The 23,207-nt window shown below is 41.7% G+C and overlaps 1 protein-coding gene across 1 annotated transcript in view; it reads right to left on the bottom strand.

Annotated features, from left to right (window-relative positions):
* Window positions 1–1,158: 1,158 nt before the first annotated feature.
* Window positions 1,159–23,207, bottom strand: part of LOC108938402 (whirlin-like) — a 56,128-nt gene continuing 34,079 nt past the window's right edge. Inside the window, exons 5-13 of the mRNA XM_018758952.1 lie at window positions 22,468–22,676; window positions 21,470–21,506; window positions 9,205–9,417; window positions 8,703–8,912; window positions 5,926–5,997; window positions 4,800–5,253; window positions 4,452–4,627; window positions 3,492–3,614; window positions 1,159–1,752 (exon numbers count right to left, since the gene is read on the bottom strand). Coding sequence (XP_018614468.1) covers window positions 1,570–1,752; window positions 3,492–3,614; window positions 4,452–4,627; window positions 4,800–5,253; window positions 5,926–5,997; window positions 8,703–8,912; window positions 9,205–9,417; window positions 21,470–21,506; window positions 22,468–22,676 — 1,677 coding nt within the window. The 3' untranslated portion in view covers window positions 1,159–1,569. The remainder of the gene's footprint in view (window positions 1,753–3,491; window positions 3,615–4,451; window positions 4,628–4,799; window positions 5,254–5,925; window positions 5,998–8,702; window positions 8,913–9,204; window positions 9,418–21,469; window positions 21,507–22,467; window positions 22,677–23,207) is intronic.

Raw genomic sequence — 23,207 nt, forward strand, 5'->3', positions numbered from 1 at the left:
TAAAATTTTACCATACATAATTTTCCCTGTCCAGGCTTTAGGCATGCAACCAGAAGCAGAGTGCAAGATTCTCAACCCTCGGGGGGGGGGGGGGGGGGTCAGTTATAAGCAGGACAATCACTCTACACATCTAGAGGGAGCGCCACATCAAATGCAGTAGTTCCCAACCCTTAATCTGCAGTACACAGTAAAGTAAAGTGTGTTATGTCCACTCTGCAGAGAGTTAACAGTACTCCAAGGGGCCGTCGTCTGGAGCATACAGAGAATGTAAATTCTCAGTGTTCATTTAACACTGCTGGTTTTGCTGTGTACTATAGTACTGTCATAAACATGCACAAGCACAAATGCAATTCTGTACTTAAACATGTGCACACACACACACACACACACAAATGTGTGTGCCTCAAGCAGATGACTGATCACAGGTGTTAAAATCTCATTCAGAGCATCCTATAGAGCTGTCCCTCATACAAGGAGCTCAATTACCCAAAACATGAGATCATATTCTCATATCAACTGGTGAAAATTTTGAAATCTCACTAAGCAGCATTTAATTGCAATCTTTCTTCAGGTCAGTTTGTATGAAAGAAACAAAAAAAAAAAAAAAAAAAAAACACACCTCACTTCCGACAGCTTTATTGCTTCCTTAGACACGTAATTACCACTGATTACTGTAACGACAGTATTCAGCCAAGTGCAAATCTGTACCAAACAAATTGAGCTGAATAACAAAGGAAGGTCATTAAAAGGAAACATCTCATGTATTATAAAACATAAAGTGAACTATGCAGTTATTTTAAAGAACCTGGGTTTATTTTATTTTAATATATTCCAGGCTCATAGATAACATTTGTCACATTCCTTTCCCTCTCCAGTTAATAATATGTGAGTGTTTGCACAAACTGAATTAAACGTGTACATATTTTAAAAACCATTAGATTCAGATCTGTAAAGAAAAAAAATAGATTTTTGAAAGTGGTTTAACATCTGATGCTGAGTTCCAAACCTGTTTAACTAACACAGGACATTGCAGCTGTGTGGCAGAAACTTGTGGTCACATCTGTTACTGTATGTATATATATGATCCTGAAAGATAATAAAAAATTGCCAAAAAAACGGAGTAAGATTTTTTCATATAGTTCTCACGAATGTTACATCAAGTTGGGTAGGGAAACACAGTATGTGACCGACAGTGAATAAGACATCTACTAGATTATACCATATTTTTCCTGCGGGGTGTCCTGTTGGAGGCATAACTCGAATCATGTAGACTCAGCAACACCAGGGCAGGTTTCGGTCAAACTCCTGCTTCTCTACTAATGCACGTTAACACAGATGAAGTAGGCTGGGACTCTGTAGGAGAAGGGATAAAATGGCTTTCACATGGACCTCTCCTTTATAATGGTTTCTTTGAAGCATCCTAGAGTTCCTTTCTCCATGCAGTAGCTAGAGATGAAAACATGACAGTGACGGACAAGGGGATGTTTCAAGTGACACAAAACTCCTAGTTCACAATGTTTCTTAATCCTGGGCACCATCAACAGTGAACTTGGTGTCCCCTGGTGACCTCTAAAGGGCAACGTTGAATTCTGTGACGAGAAACTCAATGTGGTCTCTCTCTTTGGTCTTGAAGGCCTCTGCGATGAGCCGCGCGGCCTCCTGATGCTCCCGTCCCCTCAGTGATATGCCGTTCACCTCCAGGATCACCTGACCCACTCTGAGTTGCCCGCAGTTGTACGCAGAGCCACCTTTCTGTGGTCAGATGGCCGAGCGTGGAGTTTGGCAGGGGGCGGACAAGTAGAGAAGAGTGGAGAGACATCAAAGAGAACAGGTGTAAAAGGGCAATCAGAAAAAAGGGCAAAATTGACATGGGTGGTAAAGAGTGACAAGCAAGAATAATGGATAAGGTGTTTTTCAAGAAGTTGGGAGAGAATAGGAGTAGGAGAGAAGGCAGAGGAAGAAAAGGTACATGCTGGGTTAAATATCATTATTATATCTTTTGGCAAGGTGCATAAAGACATTCTCAAACAAGGGAACAAACTCAGGCGACACAGCGAAGGAACACAAAGCCATTACTGTTTCGGTGAAACACCAATCTGCTATAAGCACCCACTGCCATTGTGATGAACGACCAGAATTTTAAGCATGGGATTTGAAAAACCTTTTCCCATTTGATTAGGATTAGTTCGTTGTTTTTTTCATTACAGACAACTGGACTGGAACATGTTTTGAAAAATCAATTTGTATTTTTTTGCCGTCGTTTGAGCTAATTTGAAATACCTTTTTCCACCAGGTCAGTTTGACTCGAGCACAGCGGAACAATGAGAGATTCCTCATTCTGCTTGTGGTATTAAGCTTATACTACAGCCAGGTTCATTAGCCATCCTAAATGATACAACTAAATGCTAGGATATGAAATCTTCGAGTTGCTTCAAAAGTGCTATTACTTATTACATAAAACAGCTAAAAAATCACAAATTGCTCCTTCAGGGTAGAAGGTAGTATTGCAATTAGAAATGCATTTCAGAGCAAATAGGTAATGAGTTCCAGTCCAAACCTTGCAGCTGTACATTTGAGTATGTCACTTTACTAGAGTATCTAGTATGTTGCTGTATGACCTTTGAAAACATTTTTGCCAGACTGTGATCCTTATGCTTCATCTACCACTGGTGATCTATGAACATAACCAAATTGCTGACTAGTTCAAAGGATTTATCAGATTTTGGCAAGACATAATAGGACACGTTTTCCTTTAAAATAATCACATAATCAGCCCCCAGCGGAAAGTAATGTAGTGAGACAAGCTGAACATCAGAGTCTCAGCTGCCTGGTCAGCAGGCTAAGACCAAATGGTGAAGAAGCAATACTATACTGTATATTATAAATCAGTCTTAATACAAAAATATCTGAAAACCCTTCACATGTCATTTAAGGCTAAAAAATCTTTTTTGATTTTCCAACAGACATCTGTCAAATTATAGTCGAGTCTGTCTGTCTAATGTTCCTGACTGACATCACTAAAGTTTGGGTCAGCTCTGTATTTTGCTGAGAACTTTATAACATTCGAATTACTGCTTAATGTAACTGAAGTTTAAGAACTCAAACAGTGAAATGATGTAAAAAATACTTAGAAGTACTGAAACAATTAAAATCTCCATTTTTCAAAACACATTCCAGTTCAGTCTGTATTTTCTGGTTAGAAATGTACAATACACAACAGCTAATTCAGATGACAGACAAGGTTATTTTTTTTTAACAAAACCCACAATGTACAATGCAGAGTACAGTTTTGAGGTATAAATGGTCAAAGTAAAAATATCCACAAATTATTCATATGAATAACAGGAGTGACATAAGCAGATAAGACACAGCCATCCAAGAGCTTTAGGGATGGTTCCATTCACAAATCCAATACACTGAAAAAAGCAAACCTTTTTTTCCTGACACTAATGCTACAAATATGTGGCATCAGAATGATGCAGGGGACTGACCTGTATGGTGACGATGCGTGGCAGGGGCTGGCGGGTGTTGGCACCCCCTTCAATTGCGATGCCCAATGTGCTGGCAGTCCTGGCTACGCGCACCAAGGTGGAGGTAGGCTCTAGAACTCCAGGCTATAGGAAGATGAAGATGTAGTGAAAGACTGTGAGGGCTGGAGACAATGAAGATCATGGAGTGGGGGAGATAACAAGAGCAAAAGATGGAGTGAAAGCAAAGGGCCTGAGCTCACAGTAGACTGAATCCTGAACTGCTCACTCCCTCCTGCCACCTTGAGAAGCCTGACTGGCATGACAGGATGCCAACCCTGAAGAATTAGCATCACTGACCTGGAGCAGTTATTAATGACACAGACCTGACATTGCCATCAGTGCTGAGCAGTCTTACCGACATTGACACTGAACAGTATTAATGACACTGACACCAGGCAGTCTAACTGGCACTAACTGAGCAATCATAGTCGCCGAGTTCTCTTACTGACAGCGGCCTTGAGAAGTCTTGCTGACATCAGCCCTGAAAGATCTTAGCAACACTGATTCTGAGTAGTCCAAGTGAACCTCTACTAAAGCTGCAGCATAGAGGACAATGATCGTACATGATAAAAACCAAAGTCAGCTCTGGCCGTGTACACAGACTATTGTCGAATGGATCGAGAAGTTGTTTCATGTACCATAACATTTAACAAAGTACTGTAAATTCTAGACTACCTCGTACAACCGGTTGTGAAGTCTTGCAAGAGATGTGGAACTGAAAATATTGTTAAAAGCCACTACTGCTGCAAGAATGAGTGAATATGTTCACTTGCAGTATGTACATATAGTTCTGGGGTTGGGAAGTTGAGATTGAGTGTACCACATTTCTTTCACTGAAGGTGATTAAGAAGAACAGTCTATGGATGGTGGCATCTCAGTTAGCTAAGGTTAATGTCTATTTATACTATATGCCAATCTCACCAACAGGGAGGGAGTCTCTGTTGCAGCACCCATGGCTCCCTGTGCCTCTGGCGGTGTCCGTGGCTTGCCAGCTCGGGGACTGCTGTCCTTGTTCAACCCTCCTGACTCAGCAATGTCCACCCCACTGTCCTCGCTCAGAGTCTGCCCGCCGTCTGACAGTTGCGGGAGGACGGCTCCTGGGCAAGGGGTAAAGGGGTAGAAGCTGTGTCTATAAACAAGTGCACACAATACACATATCCCCTCCTCTTATTACACACTCAAGCTTACACATGCACACAAGCTGATCTTTTTTCCATTTGGCACAATAACACTCTCCACATACAGAAGCAGGCACATGCACTTCCTCACCTCGATCCTTTTGTGCAGGCTCTACAGTAGGCCTGTGCACATCCACCATAGTAAAGCTCTGTTTTGAGGCAGGGGAGGAGGACACTGGCTTCTTAGGGCTGGAAGGAGGAGGAGTTGATGGAGGGGCTGACACAGGGGCAACCGGTGCAGGGGGAGGGGAGGGGGCAGTAGGGCTGGCCTTGCCTGCAGACTCTGGGCAGAGAAACGTCTTCAGAGCCTGCTGCTTTCCTGGGGAAGGATGAGCAGCAACTTCCTTTTTGGAAAGGCCAGCAGTGGGAGACATGTGACTGCAGTCCAGAGAGCCACTGGAGGGTGCAGTGAAGAAAAGTCCCGTCTGGGAACATGCAGAGGAAGGCCTCTTGGGTTGGACCCTTGGGCTAGGGTGTCTCAACAACCCTGGGGGAGGAGGAGGCTTGAAAGAAGGTGGGGAGTCTTCAGCAGACTGCACATCATCCTTAAAGTAAAAGATACATCTGCATCATCACCCACTGAATACAAACACCTATTCAATCCAGCCTATTCCGAACTGCATTAATAAAGGATTTGCAATCTGACAAAACTCAGTGGTGAAACAAGGCAAAACACTTGACATTCAATGTTTTTAGGCAATGACATTTCTATACAAAATGTCAACTTTAACACTGGCAATTTGATGTGGAAAAACATTGTACATTTTACCCAAACTGAATGGGAAATCACATTCACACAAACAAATTCTAAGCTAAACTGTAATCTGAAGAAGAAATTCGTAGCTATTTGATAGGTATCAAACTAAAATTAAAAAAAAAAAAACTGCATCACAGCTCCACTTTACCTGACACCGATTCCTGGAATTTTTTTTTTTTTCCCTAATGCTGACATGTCATTTCAAAGATGTTTTATAGAATAGATAGACTGCTGGAGAAACATGTCACTTCACTGGTTTTGTTCAGCGGTACCACGGCCTCTACGGACTTCTTCACAAAGCCAGTGATGTATTACTCCACACAAGTCTTCAGTCTGCATTGCCTCCCCATTCCCACAGTGCTGCTCCCTCGTTTTTCCACAGAGATCTGCCTTCCATCTCATCATTGTTTTCCTGTAGTAAATAAGCTAAGAGGAGTCCCCAACGTCGACCTGTGCTCACCAGAGAGATGTCCAGTAGGGCACTGTGAGTCTCCAAGGGGCCTTCGCTACTACTGTCCAGCCTGCTGCCATTCTGAGGGTTACACAAAGAAAGGGAGGGTCGAGAAAGATTTAGAAAAAAAAAACAGGTGAAGTGAGTGACTAAAAGAAGGTCTGCAAAGGTTCCCCCACATAAAACTTACGATACTTGTAATACTGAATATTGCCAGCATTCGCTAGCCACTGATCAGCCAGAACATTAAAACCCACACACACACACACACACACACACACACACACACACACACACACACACACACACACCACTTGTCCCAAGAGGGGTTGTGGTTGAGCGTAACTCAGCAACACAGGGCACGAGGCTGGAGGGGCAGGGGACACACCCAGGACGGGACACCAGTCCACTGCAAGGCACCCCAAGCAGGACTCAAACCTCCATGACCCTGTCGCCGGTTCACCGGTTGTCCTTCCTTGGACCACTTTTGGTAGGTACTAACCACTGCATACCAGGAACACCCCACAAGACCTGCCATTTTGGAGATGCTCTGGCCCTTGTCAAAGTTGCTCAGATCCTTACACTTGCCCATTTTTCCTGCTTCAAACACATCAAATTCAAGAACTGACTGTTTACTCACTGCCTAATATATTCCACCCCTTGACGGGTGCCATTGTAACGAGATTATCAATGTTATTCACTTCATCTGTCAGTGGTTTAAACGTTGTGGCTGATACGTATATTTCCCACCAAGGGGTGTATACACAAACTAAGGGCAAATTATGGTCAATAATTTACATGAGCTGTGCATCTTTGGAAGCTGGGAAAAAATTATGACACAAAACATATATATGATCATGGAGAGAACATGAAAACATCACACAGTTACAGTTAGATTCAACCCCGCATTCTTAATGTGTCAGGTAAGCCTTGGGCTTGTGAGGTGAGTGCTACTTACTGAGGCACTAGGTCACCAGATACAAATAACAGTCTATTTATCTGTGTCATCTGTATTTTAAAATATTAGCTTCACAGTAAACACAGCCACCCACTCATCAGTACACGCCTAACGTTGTGTTGATAATGAACAGAAGACACTGAGCAGACATTTAAACGCTGGCTTGGATCTCATTAAAGTTCAATGAAATAAAATGGGCACATTACTTAATTTAATTATTTGTTTACTGGCAGTATAATATAGACTTATGTATGATATTAAGGATGCAGTAGCAGACCTTAAAGGCCAGGACAGAGTTCAGTGCTGTGATGCGCAATCTCTTGCAAACGGCCTATGAGAAACAGCCATCAGCAGCAGACCACAGTGGAGCTCATCAATGGATTCTTTGTAAAATATTATTATACCTGGGATTTTAAATGGATCACAGGGAACAACGGTTTTATAAATCATCACAGAGAAAAGTCTGGCTTTACTGTGATGTACGGCTGAGAACAGTGGACTATATTAGGTAAACACAAAAACAGACAATCAAGAACAAGACAGACAATCCCGACTATTAGAAAGATACATGAAATAGACCATATGACAGTAAAAATGTCTCACATATGTGCAGTACAAAGCAATTGCACTCATCCCCCTTTATTCAATCTACTGATAACTGGTACAAGATTATTAATATCGTTTACTATTAATCTGTTCAGATTGTCATTTATATGGTCTGCTGCATCTGGTTTGGCCTGCAACATTTGGTGTGATAAACTAAGGTTGCATTTGAAAATTCTGCCAAGCAGCTGTGTGAAAGAGACTACGGGACACGATGCATTTGGCAACCATGTATCCACGCTCTCAGCCGTCATCTTACTCAATCCAGCTCATTCATGTTATGGCAAATTTTCTCTTACCCTATAAACCCAGAATGTGTGTTCTATAGGGGTTCTGATTCCATCATCATTAGAATGAATAAGGGGACCAATAAGAAAAAATAGCAACTATAAAACCATAAATTGTTAATTTCTGTGTTTAAAATTTAAAGTGGCAGAAAAAAGAAGTTAAACATAGAATATAATGAAATAAAATGAAAATTCATCATTCTTTTCACTTAAAAATCTCTGAGAATACTGAGGAAGCTTTTTGGATACATGCATGGCATGTTGTAGCATTTGTCCACTGTGTGGCGAGTCGGGTTCGAGCCCTGCTTGGGGTGCCTTGCGACAGACCGGCGTCCTGTCTGGGGTGTGTCCTCTCCCCCTTCGGCCTTGTGCCCTGTGTTGCCAGGTAAGGCTCTGGCTTGCTGCGAACCTGCTCAGGACAAGCGGTTGTTGTCGATAGATGGCTTTTTGGATACAGGCCTATGTTTCTTACTGCAATCATATATGTAATTCAGAAAAGCTTTGCGGACATGCATGGTTCCAAAATGCAATGCAAAGGCGGAAGATTACAAAAAATTCTTTTCTGGGAGAAAGTAGCAAAAAAGGAAAAACTACATAAAATTTTAACATGTTAAAGTACTTTTTCCTTATGATATTAAGCATAATTTAGGGTGATTTTGGGATGAACTTGGGAATGGGGTTGGAACAAAATGAATTTTATCCCATTGAAAATAATGGAATAAGTAATTAAATTTTTTGTTTTTTTTTATATTCAGTCTATTTACAGGAATTAACGAGGACCAGTTAATGGGGGGTAAGTATATCCTTATATTACAGCAACAGTTGAGAAAGGGAGGCTAAAAATTACGAATAACAAAATGATAACAGATGTGGACACACAGAATAAATATAGCAGGAAAAAAGTAGATGTCGCTACTTTCCCATTGTGGCTCCCATACCCGTGCTGAGCTCATCAAGTTGGGAGGTTGGTAGCTGCTGTAGGAGTTCAGGTTGTGGTGGGGTGCCGTGGAGATAGAGTTAGGATTCAGTACATCAGCTCCTCCTTGTCGAGCTTTTATTGCCTCAATCTCATGGTATAGAACCAACCCATCAAATCGCTCCAGATCCTGGGGAGCCACGAGACCCCTCATCTCAGACATTAAAGAGAACTGTGGAGAAGGTGCAGGGGCACAGGTTCAGAGGCAGAGCTGAGCGTCTCAGAAAGCATAAAGCATGCCATTATCAGGTGTCATATGGCCTACCTGAACAGAATTATGAATCCATAAATCAAGCTGATTATTCAGACTCACAGTCATACTAAATTTTTGACTAAGAATGACATTAATCCATTTCAAAGCAGTGATCAGTCTGTAGTTTTAAATATAAGCCAATTATACGTAAAAAGCACACAATGTAATGTATGCCATCCATGATCTAAATACAAAGCTGCTTGAGACTCACCTTGGCATAAGTGTTGAACAATTCAAATAAAGCCATGACAAGCTGTTCTATCCCAATATGGGTCTCCCGATACTCCTCCAGGTAGTAGCTCAAGGTCTGCCTTTCTGCTTCTGTGAGCAGGAGGCGCGCCTGCTCCTCCAACATGGCTCGTGGTTGGGTTGCTAGGCTGCTGAGAGTCACCTGAGAGCCTGCCAAGCCCTTGTAGAAGATGGGCTAAAAGACATACACAAGAACAACATGGCCAGGAGGAAAATGTGAATAATGGGACAAAAACATCTGTGTTTCATATGATATAAGTTCTGTGAGGTAGCTGGAGAGATCCCTTATTTGCCTCAAAAGTTAAATGCTGGTATTAGTGTGTGACAATGTCAGCTCTCAACACCTAGAACATTTTCAGTCCCAGCTCTTTTGCATGTACACATACCTTATTTCATGTTTGAACAACCTCAACCTAGAGAACCTCAATGCATTATATCTTTGTTTAAAATACCTTTCATCAGAGAAAAACATGTTTAACAGCTTCAGTGTTGAGCAGTTCCTTACGGTGTAAAGTAACAACATAACAGACCTTCCCTCCATCCATCCATCCATCCATCCATCCAACCATGTTTTATCCTGCTTCTCCTAGTAGGGTCATGATGGCAGTAGGGAGAGCAGAGAAATGTGCCTTGATACCTTGTTTATGAAGACCACAAACAGGAGAGGAGACAAGGCACAACCTTGGCGGAGCCCAACTCCCACATTGAACAGGCTTGACTTAATGCTGAGTATGCGGACACAACTTTCGCTCCGTATGTACAGAGACCGAATGGCCCGCAGTAGTGGCCCTGGTACCCCATACTCCCTAAGCATCTCCCACAGAATTTCCCAGGGAACACAGTCATAGGCCTTCTCCAAGTCCACAAAACACATGTAGACTGGATTAGCGAACTCCCATGCCCCTTCAGTTATCTGTGAGAGGGGAAAAAGTTGGTCCACTGTTCCACGGCCAGGGCGGAATCCACATTGTTCCTCTTCAATCCGAGGTTCAACTATCGGCTGAAGCCTGCTTTACAGCACCCTGGCATAGACTTTCCCAGGGAGGCTGAGAAGTGTGATACCCCGATAATTGGCACACACTCTCCGGTCCCCTTTCTTAAAGATAGGGATCACCACCCCAGTTTGCCAATCCAAAGGTACTGCCCCCGAGGTCCATGCAACATTGCAAAGGCGTGTCAGTCATGACAGCCCTGCAACATCCAGGGCCTTAAGCAGCTCCAGGCGGCTCTCATCCACCCCCAGTACTTTGCCACCGTGGAGTTTAGCAACTACCTCAGTAACTTCCACCAGGGAAATGGACTCTGACAGCCCGGAAGCCTCTGGCCCTGACTCCTGTAAGGGAGGCATATCAGTCGGGTTTAAGAGTTCCTCAAAGTGCTCCTTCCACCTCCCGACAATGTCCTTATCAGAGGTCAGAGTTTCTCCACTCTTGCTGAGCACAGCCTGAGCGAAGCTCCTCCAACCCCTTCTGAGCTGCAGGATGGTTCTCCAGAACCTCTTTGAAGCCAACCGATAGTCAGTTTTCCACGGCCTCTTCAAACTCCTCCCATGCCCTGAATTTTGCTTCTGCAACCGCAGCTGCTGCTGCCTTTTTCATCTGCTGGTACCTGTCTGCTGAGTCAGAAGTCCCCAGAGCCAACCAGGCCCTAAAGGCCTCCTTCTTCAGCTTGATGGCTTCCCTCACCACCGGTGTCCACCAGCAGGTTCTCGGGTTGCTGCCCTGGCTGGCACCAACAAGTTGTGTCTGGCTGCTTCCACAATGGAAGTTTTGAACAGGGTCCATTCAGACTCCATGTCCCCTACCTCCTCCGGGACATGGGAGAAGTTCTCATGGAGGTGCGAGTTAAAATCATTCCGGACAAAGTCCTCCGACAGTTGCTCCCAGCACACCCTCATTAAACGTCTGGGCCTACCGGGTCTGTCCATCAGTTTTCTCCGCCATCTGATCCAACTCACCACCAGATGGTGATCAGTTGACAGCTCAGCACCTCTCTTCACCTGAGTGTCCAGAACATGTGGCCTCAAGTCAGATGAAACAACTACAAAGTCGATCATTGACCTTTGGCCCAAGGAGCTCTGGTACCAAGTACACTTATGAGCATCCTTGTGTTCAAACATGGTGTTTGTTATGGACAAACCATGACTAGCACAGAAGTCCAATAACATTTCACCATTCGGGTTCAGATCGGGCAAGCCGTTTTTCCCAATCACCCCCACCAGATTTCCCAGTCATTGCCAATGTGAGCATTGAAGTCCCCCAACAGGACTATGGAGTCTGTAGGTGTGGCCCTGTCCAGAACCCCACCCACCCTCTTCAGGAAGGCTGAATACTCTGAACTGCTGTTTGGTGCATAAGCACACACAACAGTCAAAGTTTTCCTCTCTGCGACCCTAAGTCGCATTGAGATGACCCTCTTGTCCACCGGGATAAACTCCAACTGTATGGCAGCCAGCCGGGGGCTTGCGAGTATCCCACATCTGCCCGGTGCCTCTCACCCTGTGTAACTCTTGAGTAGGAGAGGGACCACCCCCTATCGAGGAGTTTGGTTCCAGAGCCAACACTGTGAGTGGAGGTGAGCCCAACTATATCTAGTTGGTATTTCTCAACCTCCCGCACCAGTTCCGGCTCCTTCCCCCCAAGTGAGGTAACAATCCACGTGCTAAGAGTCAGTTTCTGTCGCGAGGGGCCGTGACGCCATGCACCACCCTGCCCTCTCCCGCCACCTGGTACACATTACACCCACCCCCCCATGTTGGACCTTGCGGGTGGTGGGCCCACATGGCCCCCCCATGATGCCTTTTCGGGCTGAGCCCAGCCGGGTTACATGGGCTGCCCGGCCACCAGGCACTCACCTCGGAACACTACCCCCCAGGCCTGGCTCCAGGGGTAGGTCCCGCTGACCCTATTCCGGGCAGGGTAAACGTTCTTTTTTTTCCATTTTCCATAGGGGTTTTTCGGATCGTGTTAGTCTGGATCTTCACTCCAGACCTGTTCGCCTTGGGAGACCCTAGCAGGAGCATACAGCTCCCAACGACATAGCTCTAGAGATCCCTAGATCACGCAAGCCCTTCCACCACGGCACGCCAGGAAGGGATAACAGACCTTACACAACCCAAATCCAATTGCATCTTTCACCAGCTGCCCTGGAAACAATCACCATCTCATATATGTACCCTGCCTGCTCCTCGATGACCAAGTCTACAAAATAATCTTCCAGAGTCTGGGAGGAGCACAAGCTATGCCTCCATCAAAGGTTTGCCTTGAGGTCAAAACACCAAAACTTCATCTTGAAAAAGTTATACAGTTAACTTAGAAGTTGACTCCTGTCACCTTTCTTTCAAAAGCCATTTCAAGTAGACCATGCATGCATTTCTTTGAGCTGCATGTGGTCTTTTTGAAATATAAATCATTTGTCAAACATTATATCATACAAAATTATAATTTTTATTACTTAGATAAAACAGTATCTGGTAGTGATATTAATACTGATTAAAATATGATATAAAATTTACTTGTTTGAAGTACCAAATCCAAGAAATGAAGTTTGAGGTCCAAATGAGATGGCTAAATGTGCATTTGTAAAGCTGTAACAAGGGTTGTTCGTAAACCGTAAAGCTGAAATGGAACCAAAGAGCAATACAAGGCTATGCTGCTGAGTGTGACTCCTAGAGCAGAAAGACACAAGAGGGAAAACAAGGGATTTACTGGAAAGAGAGATGCTTGCTCTCCGGATTGAAAAATCAATACTTCATAAGATTCCACAGATTGCATCCGACCTTGGAAAGCAGCATCTTAAGTTAAAGGTCTGGCCTGAAGCCCACAACACATACTTCAGAAAAACTGGATAAAATTTGAGTCCTTCAGGAGTCAGGTGTAGAGCAGAGTAATTTAGTGCTTCTCTGCTTGCATTTAACTGTAATAAGTTCATTGACTGTTTAAAAATAAATACCTCAAGGAGAAATAGTCCTAACAGTGAAAGCATAATGCCCTTGTATAATGACACTCAAACATTTATTTCACATTACCAAAATATTTATACCCACAAAACTCTGAACTGCAAGGTACATAAAGTGACTGCTTTAGGGCAATAAAACTGTCTTTCTGACAAGCACTGTGAAGTGGGAAGCCAACCCCAGGCATATCCTTCAACTTCATGAAAAAGTACAGTGGTGCAGTGGGAAGCAGAATAATAAGAGGTTGTAAAATTTTTTATCTGCACTTATCATCTCTAGTGCAATGCATCCCACAAAGGCAATTGTCAGATAATAAATATCAATGGGAAATGCAGTTTTTCAGATTAGCTGGGTACTACATACACAAGTTAGATTTAGGGACTTACATTTAGAGGTCAGAAGGTTGAAAGAACCATCAATGACAAGGACCCCCACCTCATCAAAATCTCGTGAATCCCTAAGATCCTGAGAGCAAGGCTGCATCAAGTATAACTAGCTCCTTTAGGATTATCTAAGCCTGAAAGGTTGACGGGGAGGATCCGGACAAAACAAAACGCAAAGAAAGATGTTAACAGTGATACAACTGGGTCATGATAGCCTTTTATGGTTTTGAAGGCATAAGACTCCAGCACAGTAGGATCCAAGATTATACCTATACAATACTGTACGTATAAGCAATACGTATTATATCTCTCAGGTTCAAATATCATCTCTAACCGTACACCATAAAAGTGGCCATGCACAGGTGTTTACAAAAACCCAGGATGCTACTGTTTACCCTCATTCCTGGAAAAAAATCTGTGACAATCTGTTAGTGGTAAAGTAAGGACTGTGCTATCTGTAAATCTCTAAGCATGAGCTGCCCTGTACAGCAGATTTTGCATTTGTATCCACAAAGGAGAAGCCCTGATCAACTTACCCAGGTAAGATGCTCAATTTACCCAGGTAGAGAAGAGGGCTAGATAAGGTGCCCTAAGAAGAGATGACATCAGAAACGATGACTGAATCCATTGGATCTATGGATTTAATTTCAGCAACCAGGTCAGCCAAATGCCTGAGCATCATGTGAGAATTAAAGAATGCTTAATCTCTCTCTAGTTGCCAGACAGTTGTGATTACATTAGTACCAACCCTGGGCACACAAAAAGATATACAAGATACATTTGGTTCAAGCCTGGAAAGAGGTCTGACAAGCATTCCCAACAAGTATAAAATAATTTTCTTTATGGACTTCAAATGTCAAGAGTCAGCCAGGATCACAAGATCTGAACAAGCATCACTGGAAAAGAAGCAGTAGACAAATTGTGAAGTCCACGAATTCATTGTTGCAAATAAGCTCTTCCATCAGAAAATAATTTAAATGTTTCATGGAGGAATCTTTCACTCTGATTTCTTGCATTTCATAAATTATGTACTGTGCTGTAAAAATGATTTTGCTCCATTCCAGTTGTCTCTGTTTTGCAGCTTTTTGACATTATCTTTGGTCAGATGTTCTGTCATTTCTAGTAGTATATGAATGGAGCCTGAGAAAGGAAAGAATGTCATTAGTATTGTTTTTATATTCTGGAAGACAATGAACTGTGCAGTCATAGGTGTGAAAAAGTAATTGCCTCTTCACAGACAATGACTGCAACTATATGCTGCTTGTAGCTGCTGACCAGGAATTTTGGCCCACTCTTCCATGCAGAATTGCTTTAGTTCAGCAACATTTGAAGGCTTCTGAACACGAACAGCTCTTTTTAGGTCTTGCTGCAACATCTCACTTGCAATTGAAATTGAAAAGTTGTGACTTGGAGCTGAAAGCTGCTTTGTGTTGATCTTTTTATATTTATAAGTAACAGATACAATGATTTGCATTGTCACCACGCCACAGGGCAGACTGATGAGTAACAAATCCTTTGCACTGGAGGAACTGACATGACTGACGTTTTTTGGATCAGTACACAAGATCATCTGTTAGAAAATCTAAAGCATTCTTTACTTTAACAGCAGGTGTCTAGAACACTGATCCTTGCATGTCCTTGTACTTCAGTTGTGTAAAATCAAATGTGTTCAAAAGGTACATCTGTATTCCAGTGGGGGAAAGGTATTTTTGAATGTTTTTATCCTTGCCTTAAAACGAATAATGGCACTGAATTGTCACGCCCCCCTCGGCACAACGAGGAGCACCTGTGGCTGATCTGGGGACGGACGCATAAAAAGGAGACGCAGAGCACACACAGATGCGGAACCTTGTTCAGTGTTATTACTCTCTGCATAACTTGTATTTGCCTTCCTGACTTCCCTGATTCCTCATCCTCACTCTTGTCCCCATCCCCATGCCCATCCTCATCCTCATCCTCCTCCTCGTTTCCCTGAACCTTCTCCTGTATCTTCGCGACTTCCTGGCTCACCACGACTCCTTGCTTGTTCCCCGGATTCCGTCTCTCGGATTCTCCCTTTGGATTACATACGCACATCGGTAACCCTTTGCCTGTTTTTTGACCATTTCTTCTGGATTGCCCCTTGAAAGACCTTCCTGTGCTCCGCACTTGAGTCCGGCACTCTCGCCCCGCGGAAACTTAGTGACATGAATATTTCAATTATTTAGCTGTTTCTTAGCTTATAACTACTAAGTTATATAACTAAACTAAGTTAAATGCTAATTCATTCTGTTTTAATAAAGGGAATATATTTTGTTGACACATATGCATTTTTTACAAAAAAATAGTCTAATGCAAAACAAAAAAGATCCTCCGGTGGCTTGTTGGGTTTATTAATCATAAGAGACATTCTGCTTGTAGCCCAGATTCCAGATTCGGCAGAGGGAATGAAACATGTCTGTGTTTGTTATTTTTTTCAGCGATTTTGTCAAGCCAATGGTATTTTACATTACCACTTATAGCCTTGCTGCCCTCAAACAGCGAACAAGTTAGTGCACATACAGGCCATGACACCAAACCACTTTTTGGAGGACTCTTGGTAGAAACACAAAGACAGCCTCATCCTATGCTCCACTACCAGCCAATTTCACACTTGCTCAGCCAGTGACATTCAGCTCCTTTTCAAACAAGTCTTCTCAACAACAAAAAGAATCTACAATAGTAGAATAGCTGGATGACAAACTACAGTACTAGCCTATGAAAATGTAAAATGGTAGCAAGGAGAAAGACGGAAAATGTGGAAGACAGGGACAGGGGCAAGAGCAATCACCTGACTGGTTACCATAGAAGTTTTTTTTTTTTTTTTTTTTATAAACAAAAATCCCTCTTGTGGAGCACAGTTCTAGATTTACTTTAACTAAAAGGTTTGGCTAATCCCACATCTGTGTCCACATTCTGGACACATTCCTCACCAATCTGGTCACAATAAGATGATACTTTTGACAAAACAAGCAGTCCTCCTCAGACAGAAATGCACATAACATTCCTCATTAACTCTTAATATTGAAAGTTTGCACCATAATTGGCATGCACATGTCAGTTCACATTTAAGATTTTCCTTTTCAGCTTAATTTTTGACTCACCAGCATTCCTTTTCTGTTTCCTGATCTTATTAATGACCAGCTGTGCTACTCTAAGCTCTGAGGAACCCTAGTTTCAATGAAGAAATAGTGAAAGGCATATTCAGCATAGCCATTGTTCATATTCACTTCAGTTGTAATCATAATGAAGAATACATGCAGTCCAGATACAATAGAGCAACTAACAGAACTGATGTGAACCAAATATTACTCCATATAATACACCACAAATTTAACTTTAATGAGAGTCATTATGATTTGTAAATATACTTTAACTGAGATGGAGACCTTGTAAGATGTCATATTAAGCATAAATTTGATAGTTACACATTTTAACAGACTATAAACTATAAACAATTAAGTAACCCTTCAGGCCATTTTAATTTCAATATTTACTTTTATGTGAAGATAAATCAAATAATTGCACACAGAACTTCCTCATCCCTTATGTATTCCTTCCTTTCAAGCATTTAATGCAAGCACTATTTAAAAACAATGTACATTAGCATAACCAAAAGTGATAAAGAGTAGATTTACAAAGCCATTCTCACACCGCAGCAGCAGTTTGCTGACCACTGTGGCCAACAGCGGGGGTAACAACAGTTGTGGAGGAAGCTGCACTCACTGTACCGACTGCTCAAGGTCACTCAGCCATCATTACTTTCCAACCGTGGGGGACTTGGGGGGGCGGTCTCCACATCAATAGCATTTAGCCAAACATATAGCACAGTTAAAAATCTGCAGTGCTGCTACTTTTTCATTTCACGACTTCTTGCTCATAGGAAAATCTGCGTTCATGTTTCGATGTGTCCTACATTCAGCCAAGTAAGCACAACATGTGATTGTGTCCTGATATTCGGTTTTTAACAAGTGTGCTAAGGTTATAGAGTGTTAACTGCTTAATAGGTCCACAAAACAGTTAGTGCTCTTGCAACCATATTGGCCAGTGCCAAAGGGCATGTTGATAAAGAATAATTTCTTTCCAAAACAAAAACCTTCACAATGCATTATTAACAAGTATACACAACTTAAACCTTAGGCATCTTAAAACTGCCAAACAGCTTGAAAGCTAGGTAGCAAGTAGGATAATGGTCGGCGCTCCTACCATTGGCCCACAAGGTTGCAGGATCAAGTTTCACTTCCAGCAATAGTACCCTTGAGCAAAATACTCACCCTGACTTGCTCCAGTAAAAAGTACCCAGCTGGATAAATAATTGCAAGTTGCTTTGGAGAAAAGAATCAACAAAATGTAAACCATGTCTAACATATCCATTTTGTTGTCTGTCTAAATAATGACATTCTGAGTGGTACTCTTATTCTTGTCCTCCTCCCATCTGCTGAACTGAAGCAAGATATGTAAAAACTCCACTCTCAACCATTCCAATAAACAACAAAATTAAAAGAATGAACACTTTCATTAAATCCCAAAGAAAAAAAAAGTAGAAGGCACAGCATTTTCTATGTGCATTTCAAACATTCGTAAAACCAGTTTGTTTGTTCCCACCACTTATATTCCAGTGGGAATCGTTCTGGTAGTATTGTAGGACCCAAATTTTTTCTTGTTATCATGGCAAAATGAAAATCATTTTACTAATAGGTAAGGTGTATGTTGTTTCTTCTAAACACCAATACCAAACAAATGTAAGCAATATTATGTTCACATAATATTCTCATATATTAACTAACATGTAAAGAAATGTTACTTTCAGTGACATTCTGAAAATTATTTTTGAGCATCAATAAATTTTTTGTTTGATTTTAAAGTATGCCTTGAACAAATGATACTTAACAGATGGCTGCAGTATGGAAACACTACAGTGAAATTTTCTTTAGTAAACTAATAAATGCTTTTGATGTACATGTATACTGGTAATACTTGTGGATGCTAGTTCTGTCTGTGTGTGTAAGTTTAGACTAGGGGCTTTGTCAGAGGTAATGACCTGCATAAACCATGTCAGTCAAAATGTTTGGATGTGACTGCACAACCGAGCTTTGGATGAAACTGATCACATTTTCGCCGGCAGCCAGATGCAGACTTTTAATAGCTCTGTGAAAGAAACGCTTCCAAATTGACTGGAGTCAATTATACCTGTAAACTTTAATTGCAGGGGATTGATTAGAGCTGAGCTGAGCTGCCAGTTTTGTTGCTCTGCTCAACAAACCCTCACAAAAAACACTGTCCTTACCATACAGCAAAGAGATCAGAAAATAAGTGAGACCGGTCAAAGGAAAGATTTACACTATAATTAATGCACAAATTTTAACAATGCACACAACGAATCATTGCAGTATTGTACAAGTACACAAACAAGTCACTATGTTCTCTCACTCTTAATTAGCCAATATATCTATAAATCTTTGCATTATCTGTCTTTAGCCACGTTAAATCACATTAAAACACTGATATTGCACCCCAATTGACCGCCCTTGCATTGTACAACTTTTATTGCACATAATTCTTTGTCACATAAAGCAGGTCTTGACACACTTGGGTGCATGAGATTCTTGTAAGTCACCTTGGCTATAAATGTCTCTCTCACTCTGAGGATCCCTGTGTCACAGCCAAGAGACTGGAGAGATGGCTGAGAACGAAATCGAGGGTTACAGAGGATATCAAAGGGAAGCTAATGAGGAGAGCAGACGTCAGAGATGGCGCAGTGTCAGTAGTCATGTTGGTGCAGATGACTGAAAAATAGGTTTTATGCAATTATGCACTGAGTGCGGTTGACAGGCTTTTAGAACAAGAACCCCACCTTCTTTCCAAAGATATAACAAAAGAAGGTGTTGCTAGTGTCCAGGGCTGCTGCCCAGGAGGGTGTCATGCCCAGTGTAGTACATGTAAGAACAAAAGTTTAAAAAAAAAGGGGTACTGTTGAAATGGCAATATTTTATTGTGCCAGGTGCTCAAGAATGGAGTGATAACAACTACATACAGAGATGGCATTGACTGGCATTAAAGAGAACGAGACACCCACACGTAAAGATGCTTCCACAGAGAGCGTACTATAGTCTAAGACAAAAGCTCACAACATTATCTCCTCCTCCATGGACTATACAGGGCATTATCTCAGCTCGGGTACACTTGAAAATGACCTTCTAATCTCACAATTCTGGGCAATTTCTTTGCAGTCTACCCACCAATTGCATCTCTGTCCATCAAGGATGCACAGTACTTGGATTCTCTTCAGTCTTTTTACTGCGTCATTTAAGAATTTAAAAGATGAGTTCTTAAATTTTCAGTTGACTACCCTGGCTTTTCTAATGTTTCTACAGATTTTCTTGAAACCAACAGTAACTAATTTTGCACAGATCATTATCATCTGATGATAAAAACAAATTTAAATTTTCTATAACCAGTCTTTTCAGAATTTTTTGTTGGGTATCAACAGATCAAGTGTTTCATTCAAATATATCTAGGGCACATGAAATGATGCATCCATATTTAATGTAAAATTAATTTCCACTGCATTCCCACATTGCAAAAAGTCAAAATAATGATGGTTTGGGACTCTACAACTTCATAACAAAAGTATAATATTTCTGCATATTTGAACATTAAGATGATATGAAACACAGTAATTTGCAGTAATTGAAACAACCTTTTTAATTGCAGATGACCAAAACAAAACATCTTACAATTTCATGGTTTATGAGTAGTGGAAAATACCAGATTTACGAAAAATGTTGTGATCACAAAGGGTCATCACTGATCAACACCAAAAAAATGCACCTACAGAGAACCTGATGCACAAAGCTTTTGCAGTGATTTTTAAAATAAATTTAAAGCTAAAAATGAACCTATCAATCCCAAACTTTTCAACTGCCTTTTGTAAGTTTTTTATTTAATTCATAAAACAATAAAAATTAATTGTGTAGAATCTGAATATTCTTCCCATATTCATAGTCTAAAGACATGAGTAGAAGACAGTAATTGTAAACCTCCTCCATAACCCTCTCCTTAACATAAAAGAACATGCAGTTAGCCATCATATGTTGAATTTGACTTGATGGCACTTGCCTACCTCCACCTCAGTGAAGTGCTTTAGTGCTCATGTACAAAGAAGACCTGTACAAACAGTGGATCTTTAGGGTCAGTTAAAAAAAACTTAACATGTATTCCATGTCATGGTGTTTTCCCTGATTAGGATACAACAACGTATGCACGTGACAAGTTATGAGTGTCACTGGTGGACACATGCACACACACACTTTCTGAACCGCTTGTCCCATTTGGGGTCGCGGGGAGCCAGAGCCTAACCTGGCAACACAGGGCATAAGGCTGGAGGGGGAGGGGACACACCCAGGACAGGACGCCAGTCTGTCGCAAGGCACCCTAAGCGGGACTCGAACCCCAGACCCACCGGAGAGCAGGACCCGATCCAACCCACTGCGCCCCCCTCTGGTGGACACATTCATGATAAATTACATTCATTTTTGTTTTAGACCAGCACTATGATTATTAGTAAGACTATGTGGTTATTCTCTAGTAAATATTATTTCAGTAGGAAGACTTCTTAAATGACTGGACACTAGGTAGGAAACTTTTGTTGTGAAGGTTACTGGTTCAAGCCCCTCGAGGATCTCCGCTGTACAATGGTACGTTCCCTAAATTGCTTAAATGAAAATATCAAGCTGTATAAATTGAGAAAATGGTTATTATGAATAAAGATATCACCAAACCATTTACATAACTACTTTCCACATTCCTAAGTATAATAATATGGCTTCATTTACAACTCCAACTGCAGAAATATTAGAAAATCTTCGTACCTTTCCTGAGCACGAAGCACCATTATCCATAGTCATTCTGCATTCCATAGAGGTGGGGAGGAGACAGAAACAAAAGATTATCTTGCTGCAAACGACACATTGTCAAGACAAAGAGGTCTGTTTTCTTTTTTTTGCTAGAACAATATTCTGAGCTGTCACCTCTTATAAAGAAGACATACATACTTGTGCACCGCCACTAAATATGTCTTTGTACACTCAGGGACAGGACTAATTTATTACCTCAAGAACATTATATCAGCAACTTCACATACTCTACATGGCAATGGAAATTTTAACGTAATAGGGTACTCTCAATCAGCCAATGGTGCAAATGACAGAGAGGTTCTACAAAGTGGAGCAGAGGCATTTTGCTATAAGGGTGAGAGTGGTATCAGACATCAATGTGAACAATGAAACCGCGCATGTCAGTGGTTAAAACCAGCAGCACAGCAATAAGACAACTGAAGAAAATGCCTGTATTGAGCTGACTAAAGGCCTGGATAAATGCTGAATTTTAAAGTCACCATGAAGTGTTCAGATTTTCTGTCCTGCTTTTTATTAAAACTCATTGTTTGTTGACCTCTCCTTTCCCAAAGCAAATCCCTGCAAATGGAGCTTTTCATGAAAAAACTAATTTAGAGTAATAATATGCCACTATCCATATGTGAACCAACAGTAAAAATAAATGTATACAACTTCACGTACTTTTACACTAATCTCATAAAGCCTCATGTAGTATATGCAATGAAACTGGTTACAACATCTTTTGATTTTGATCAGTGGAACCAATAACTGTTAAAAAGAAGTGAAGATTTAATACGAAAAACCAGGTATAATATTTTTCCCCTTAAATGAGTGTATTAAATTGTGTGCTAGTTGAGCAGTTTCATTCAGTGCTCCTAAATTAAAAATGGTGTAATGGGAAGTGAGCGAGAGATCTGCAGGACATAATAATATTTTCACAGGACAAGTATTTCTTTGTGGTGTAGTGCTATTACCCAGCCACGCTGTTGATTGCAGAGCTCTCGGAAATCTGGGAGCTAGGGATCCAGCGGGTCTCATCCACCACTGTACGGGCATGTGGCAGGCGGCCCACATCCTTCACCAGCATTATCAGGTGGCGTGAGGTCTTCAGCACCTGTACTGCCTCGTCATGGGGAATGTTCAGGAAGCTGCATCCATTCACCTCCAGAATCTGGTCTCCAACCTTGAGCAGACAGGGAGGTGGTCAGCCAAGGAAGAGGTCAGCAAGCATGGAGCATGGAGACAGTAGACAGGTGGAGCAGTTCAGGATATGGCAACTTAAGGAGACAAGGTCAGGATTGTAAAGATGGTAAAATTTCCTGAAGGTAAATAAAGATGAGCAATTTTATTTTCTTTGGCCATTATGCGTAATCACTAGCTATATGTGCATTTGATCCTGTTTTTAAGATTTTTTAAGGACGTTTACTGGTTCTCAAGGCCATTGTTGGAGATGTGGGTGTAAAAGGAAATTTTCCACAGGTCCAATACCCCTTATCCATTTTCCCAAGAAGAAGAAAAAAATAAAAGGGGCAGATTAGATATTGACTTCTCCATCCCCATTTGTCCTGGGTGCACTACTGTATTTTCATCTGGGTGATTCAGCTGCAGAGAAACCCCATAATTCAGTGGTGCAGGCTGGGAAAGGGTGATGTATGATTTACAGGTTTCAGAGCCCAAAACACCAGACAGTAGTGAGGAAAAAGCTTCATACATG

Source organism: Scleropages formosus, chromosome 17, assembly GCF_900964775.1.
Source record: "Scleropages formosus chromosome 17, fSclFor1.1, whole genome shotgun sequence".
Classification (NCBI taxonomy): Eukaryota; Metazoa; Chordata; class Actinopteri; order Osteoglossiformes; family Osteoglossidae; genus Scleropages; species Scleropages formosus.